This window comes from Fukomys damarensis, unplaced genomic scaffold (genome assembly GCF_012274545.1).
Source record: "Fukomys damarensis isolate Sample0158 unplaced genomic scaffold, DMR_v1.0_HiC HiC_scaffold_18, whole genome shotgun sequence".
Taxonomy (NCBI): domain Eukaryota; kingdom Metazoa; phylum Chordata; class Mammalia; order Rodentia; family Bathyergidae; genus Fukomys; species Fukomys damarensis.
Genome location: NW_022900930.1, coordinates 34,841,509 through 34,848,676, shown reverse-complemented (window position 1 = coordinate 34,848,676; position 7,168 = coordinate 34,841,509). Strand labels below are relative to the sequence as shown.

The following is a 7,168-nucleotide window of genomic DNA, read 5'->3' as shown; positions in this document are numbered from 1 at the left end:
CATTGGTGTCAACTTACACAGAAGAAAGCTGGAGTCAGCTTTTTTCCTAACTAAAATTCATTTCACCAAACCATTATATATTACATGAACATCCAAGTAAAGTATTTAAAAAAAAATTCAATGCACAAGAACGTAATATACAGTGTTTCATAAAAAAACAGGTTAACTTAGGGATGATCTCATTTCCAACCACATTATGTATATTTTTAAGATGATGAAACTTCTTGCTACTACAAGAAGACTTTTCAGTTCATGTTTCTATTTCCCAGCTTTAATGCTTGAGAAGAGGAAGAAGAGGAGGAGGAAGAGGAAGGAGAGGGAGAAGGTGAAGAGAAAGAGAAGGAGGAGGAAAAGCAGGAGGACGCAGAGGGAGAGGGAGAGGAAGAAGGGGAAGAGGAGAGGAAGATGGTTGTTTATTTCTTTCCTTATTTCCATGAGAAAATTGTGGCAACGATCTCATTCACTACCAGGCTGTCTCCCTCCTTGTGTTCGCAGGACTACCTAGACCCACGACTGAGTGGCAGGGTATGACACTGGTGGAAGAAGCCAATGACAACAACAAATGGATGTAAAAGACAGGCTCAGTTGGGCCCTGCCACAGTTGTAAGGTGTGGGCAAACTCACTCCCACTAAGCCTTGCAGAGCTTCAGTTAGAAGTTGCCAGAGCAGCTTCCTGGATGGACTCGTGCTGTACGTCTGTCTGCTGGGAGGACACAAAAGAGCGTTTTCACTAGTGACTTGTGTGATGGCTAACGGATGCCTTAGCCAGAGAGGGGCCAAGTGCACTCAAGAGACCTTCGTCAGTAGTGGCTCTCGGGTTAGAGAAGAGAATGCTGTTTATTTTACACTTCCTGCCGTGGTCAATTTTGAGTGCAAACTAAGCTCAACAGGAAACTGCAATGAAATACACACACCATGCATAGTCTAAATTACTGTGGGAATCCAGTAGCGCATGCAAGAGGGTGGAGAAAGAATCACAATGGATGAATGTAAACTTTTCACAGTGTTTCTTACAGCCTTTGACTTTAACACGAGGGCATCATTTACCACCACCATCTCACAAATGTTTTAATTGTGTCCTGGGCATGCACATCACTTGGGTTAAAATGGAAATTATGCTTTGTAGCCATTCTCAGACAGTGAGTATAACTTCAATTTCACCTACTTTCCAACCAATGCATTGGGCTGCTTCTGATATAAAACTAAACATATTTCTGCATACATTTTTAGTCAATGGTTGTGCTTTATATTTCCTTATCACTTCACAAATTTTGGTGTAGGAAAGTTCAAAGAAAAAATCCACAAAATTAAATTGAGGACTGGGTTTTCAGGATGACTCCTGGTCAAACGAGAAAGACAGGGAATCACTAACTTTCTCTCAACTTTCTGATTCCCTACCCCAGGCCCTACTTGATACTGATTCAGTCGTACGTTTGGCTTCCTGAAGAGGAAAGTCAAATTAGAAACTGGCATTTCTATCTAAGAAACAAATTAGAACAGGGGGGAACAGGGGGTGGGGTAGGGAAGACACATTCTATGTAAAACAAAAAAATCTCTTGTTCTCAAGAGGAGGTAATCCAGCCTCTCCTCAGCGATCATTCATAAATTAATAATTTCTTCAAATCATAATCCAAAGAATTTATCCATTACAAGAAAAGTTCAAGTTTAAAAAAGCAAATAAATTAGGCCTTGTAAACAATTGTCCATTTTAGTTATACATCTTAAAAAAAAAAAAGGTTTCTCTGTGTAGTACATCAGACAGTACAAGGCACACCTTACACATCAGAATCCAGAGTGACAAAACCCACACAGACCCCCGCCTCATTCTGGAGGCTCTAGAACCACACCCCCCGCTTCGGTTAGCTTCTGGCTGTCTGGAAGTCCACAGAGGTGCTCTTTCCATGACATCACTTTGTGCTGTTTCATTGTGTGATTCGAGTTTAAGCCTTCTCATTGTCACGCTCTTCAGATGTTTTCCACAAAGCTTCCTGGGAAGAGGCCAGTTTTCCCGTTACGCTGCAATGTGCCTTTGAACCAGCCGTCTTCTCGTTTTTTATGAACAAACACAATATCGCCTTCTTTAAGTTCAAGTTCTGCCTCACTCTGAGGAGGATAGGAAACCACCACCCTGTGCCTACAAGAGAGAGAGACTTTGGTTAAGGCTACTCAGGACAGTGACACCATGGTGCAGTATTTAGTCTGCACGAGCCCACAACAAAAACAGAATAGAGAGGAGCTCGGATTTGTTTATAAGGGTTCATAAAAATGCAAAATACAACTGCTCTTCATTCAGCAGAGACTAGGTATGAACAGACTGGGTGTGCATAACAGACCACTACTGGCGGCCCTAACTGGTTCATATGAATGACTTCTGTACAGGGACAGTCTTTTTTGTCCCCTCCTCCTATTTGTACCTTATTCATACAGCAGGAAAGTTCTGTTCAGTCTCTCAGGAAGTGAACTGCTTCTATCTTGCCCTCTACTCTGAGAAGAGAGGAGTGGGCTTCTTTGATCGGTGAGGCCGGGAAGAGGTGCTGAGCAGATGGGCTCAGCCCCTTGGAGTTGCCAGCCCACAGGCTGAACGGGTCCTGCCTGGCCTCTGTGCTTTAAGCATCCAGGGATCAGGGGTCAGGCCTTCCTTGTGGAGGTAAACATGGAAGTCAGTATCTTCGTGTCCCTTGTTTTGTTTGTTTGTTTTTTGAGACAGGGTCTTGTTATATAGTTCAGACTGTCCTTGAACTCACTATGTAGCCCAGGCTGACCTCAAACTCACAGCGATTCTCCTGCCTCAGCTTCCCAGGTGCTGGGATTATAGGTGTGCATCACCACACCTGGCCATGTCCCTTATTTTGGGGTTTGACAGAGATGAGGCAGCAATTGTGAGGAAGTTTATCTGCCTTCCATAGCCAAATTCTCCCCTGGGAAGTGGTCCCAAGGTCTAGACATGAACAGAAGGCTTCTCATGAATTCAGTCCTCCGCCGTGAGTAGTGAGGTTAAAACACTGATCTCCAATATTCTCATACAAATGTGTTTCTCTTTGGCTCTCAGCTCAGATATCAATGGGAAAAGGCGAAGTGACCCATTTTAGGTTCCATATTCTTTTATCCTTCTTGTATTTCTCTCCTTTACACAGTCTTGCTTTTCCCAACCAAATGGTGCTATGCAGTGGCTCCCTCTGGATGGTCCCAGAGAGCCTGCAGATTCCTACACTTGTGCAGTCCCCTCCCATGATGCATGATGCATAGGGCTGACTTGTATGACAAAAAACCAAGTATGAAAGTGGCAACGGGTGATCTTTGAGGCTGGGTCATTAAAGCCATTGCTGCTTCCAATTCACTTTCTGCTGAATACTTACTCTGGAAAAAACCAGCTGCTATGCTGTGAGGATACTCAATACCCCTATGGAAGACACCACAGGTATGGAACTGAGACCTCTTTCCAAAAGCCCAGTCTAACCATCCAACACCTTGGTCATGGATCCTCCAGCACAGGCAAGTCCATGAGAGCCTGGTTCTTTCATCAACCTCCATTCCACAAAAACTAGAATCCACTTACATTAAGACGGTCCACAGCAAGAATCTCAGTTATTACACCACTAAAAAGGGGTCTTTGCAAAGGATTAACGACTGCCCAATTACTCAGCTCCTTTGGGCACAGGGTCCAAAATACTCTCCAAAATCTGAAGCAAAAGCATAATATGAAGCTGGGTGCACTGTTTCCAAGAAACATTTAGCAAACTAAAATGTGAACATGCATTGGGAGAAGCTGAGGTCTGCAGACTGACACAGTCTTTAGGGTTGGTTAAAGACCAGTTTAGGCCAGTTACCTCAGCTCTCTCATTCTTGGTTTCTTGAGCTATAGAGTGGGACTACAATGAGTCACACAAGTACTTAACACAGAGTATGAGAAAATGCTTAGAGTGAGGCCTTCAGCAAGACAACAGACACATCATCAGTCCCAAATGCCAGTGCCCCCTGTGATCCATCACACAGTTCATGTGAGAGCAGGCAAGGGCCTGGCACCTCCAGCCAGAAAATGAACTCAGAACCTAGAGTCTCTTGATAATGAGACTTAATGAATTTTAGAATGGCATAGTTGCGGAATCCCTTCTCTGTCATCTTTAAAAGCAAGATAAACAACTTCATCATGGACTTATGTGAAGGAAGTATTCCAGATGAGATTTCTCAGCTCTTCTGCCAACATGCTAAAAATCCATGTGAAAAGCAATGATGCAGTTGCCATTTGGGGCAAGTCAGAATTTAAGCAAAGCTTTACAATTGTAGAAAAAAGTATACAAGCGACTCAAAACATATCCAGAGCAGATCTCTCCCAAGATGCATTTCCAACTGGTTCTCTACAAGCTGCCTTAAAGGTAAAATGAAAAAATAGTTGGAAAAACTTGAAATGAATTAGATTAATATTTGCATTTTTATAAAATGCACTAAACCAATTTCGTCAAAAAAATTTTTTTGAATAGTAACTGCTGTTGGGCTAAGAACATAATCTTCTTGCCAAGTTCCCAGAGGGAGCAAATTTTCATTGCTAAGTTATAAATCTCGGGGGGTGGAACGAGAAACCACGTGCATAATGGAAACTGTGACACAGTCTTGATCATATGAAGGCTACCAGGTGCAGCAGCGACAGACTCCACTTAGAAATCTCCCTGCTTAGGTCCCGGCCTCATGCCTTGCAAGGTGGTTTATGCAGGGATTTCTAATACAGGCTCAAAAGGCCGAATACTGGGCACAACAGGCCAACTATCTCAGGCATTGAACGGCTTTGCCAAGTCCAGCGTTTACAGACCAACAAATAGATGTAAGGCACAGCTGCAGAGGACTTCACATCTACTGCCTGCCCTCTGCCTCCCCAGGACCATGCTTGTCTTTTGGGAAAGGGGCTTTTGGGCATCTCTGCTCCTCAGAAGCCAAAGACCTCTCTTCGTGACTTCCACAGCACCTGTTAATCCACCTCCAAAACCGGCCCCCATCTGTTCCTCTTTATTGTCACTGTCACCATTCTGGTTGACAAGCTCATTACTTTCCACCACGCGCTTCGAGTCTCTCCCTGTCCCCAATGCATTCTACCCAAAGCTCACATATTACTAGTCCAAGTGGCAGCTCTATTTGTAGCTACTCACTGCTGAAAAATCATGAACACCTCCCCAGTGCCCGTGAGGAAGGTCATTCCTCAGACTGGTTCACAAACTCCTCAATGATCCGGCCTGAATCTTTTTTTACGGCTAGAGCTGCTATCATAATGGTGAACGTACCAAATACTCCCTGCAGCTGAACGTGTAGCCCAGATAGGGTCTTCCCTTCTCCCCACACCATACCTTGGCTTACGTGGTTCCTTCCACCGGGAGTTTCTCTGACAGTATCTCTGCCCAGCCACACCCTATCAATCTCTCAAAGCCTGGCTCCACTTCTCCCCTGTGAAATCTCTAGCCCCATGGCTGGAAGTAATTTCACGCCTGACGAAATCCCAAAGGCCTCCATGTATATTTCTTATGGCACTTAGCACAGTCTACACTGTATCATTACCATCTGTGTCCCTGTCTCATTTATTCTACCAGACCATAATCTGCTTGAGGGGTGAAACGGTGCTAAATTCACTACAACTCTTATTAAGCATGTCAAATGACAAAAAGAAAAGGCCTAATTGTATAGTAAAGCTATTCTTTAAAGGTACAATGCTCACTAAAAAGGATGAAATTCGGACATATGCTACAACATGGGGGAAATAGGAAGCATTATGCTGAATGAAATAAGCTACATGCAGAAAGACAAGTGTTGCAGGCTCCTCTTACAAGGAACCCAGGACAGGGACTCAGAGACAGAAAGGCGAACGGTGATTTCAGGGGCTGGGGGTGAGGAGAAATGGGCAGTTATAGTTTAAAGGATACAGAGTTTCCATGAGGATGACGAAAAGTTTCTAGAGGTGAGCAGTAAATATACTTAGTGTTGCTACACTCTATATTGGAAAAATTGGTGAATATTATCTGTATTTTAACACATTTAAATAAGATAAGTGGATGAATGAATGAAATGGAAATATTAGGAAGAAAAAAGAAAAGGAAGGAAGGATGGGAGAGAGGAAAGGAGGAAGGACAGAAGGAAAGGAGGGAGGGAGGCAGGAAGAAGGACAGAACTGACTGGTATCGCACTTGCTGGAAAGCACTACCTGATCCCTTTGAACAAAGCACCATGGAGAAGATATGGAGGCTGAGTTGTGCCTCAGATTCAGCCCTCAATAGGCCTCTGTCACTGGTGGATTGCAAGCTCAAGGCAGCATTTGGTAACAGTTCCCAGCGTGGAATGAGAGAAACAAGTCTTGCTGTTATGTAAAGAAGCTCTGGCCACGTTCGCCTGCACTGCTCCTGGTTTGGCCTACGGGATGGGCACTGGCGATACTTCACTGGTATACATTTCCTATTTCCTTGCTTTTTCTGGCCTCTCTGGTGTAGCTCACACATTTTCATTTCTCATCTCCCCTGGTCCAGCCCCAATAGGCCTCCCTGTGGCCCTGGAAAGCACTCTATCCGTCACCCTGGCCTGGGTGAGTAACTATTTACTGCTTTCTGTCAGTTACCAGAGCAATCTAATATCCAATTAAGTATTTCACTGGCAAAACCATGCTAGCCAGCTTTGTCACTTGCTCAGAGTCCAAGTAAATTATGTCCACTGCTTCACCCAGTGGGTTCATTGTCACTGGCTCAAAGAAATTAATCATGCTGGTTAAGCCCGACTGCCTTTCTGTAAATCTATCTCTATCCAATTTGTATGTTTCCAAGTGTTCTAGCTTAATCCTGATCAGAGATCAGAGGTTCTTTTCCAATTTAGGAGATGGGCTTATAGGTATGCAGTTATCAGTTTAATTCCTACACACAGATAGAGGTGACTTGCTGTATCTCTCTGAGCCCTTTACAGGACAGGATTAAAAAACCATCACATATATGATCATTTACCACCTTTCTGAAATTTTTTTATTTCCACTTTCTCTTTGCAATTTCCTAATTATCCCTCTAATTAGCCCTCAATCCCTCTAAATTAAATCCTAAAATATTTGTTCTATTATTCCTGCTGTCATCAATTATGCATTTTCTGCCTCCGGGATAGAGTACTGTTTCTTGCTTGTTGTTTTCAGTCCCTCTAACAAACACAAAGGAAT

The 7,168-nt window shown here is 43.6% G+C and overlaps 1 protein-coding gene across 3 annotated transcripts in view; it reads right to left on the bottom strand.

Annotated features, from left to right (window-relative positions):
- Positions 1–367: 367 nt before the first annotated feature.
- Sh3rf1 (SH3 domain containing ring finger 1) overlaps positions 368–7,168 on the bottom strand; it is a 202,758-nt gene continuing 195,957 nt past the window's right edge. For all 3 annotated transcript variants that reach the window (XM_010629845.2, XM_010629843.3, XM_010629844.3), the window contains one exon: positions 368–2,134. In XM_010629845.2, coding sequence (XP_010628147.1) covers positions 1,966–2,134 — 169 coding nt within the window. In that variant the 3' untranslated portion in view covers positions 368–1,965. The remainder of the gene's footprint in view (positions 2,135–7,168) is intronic.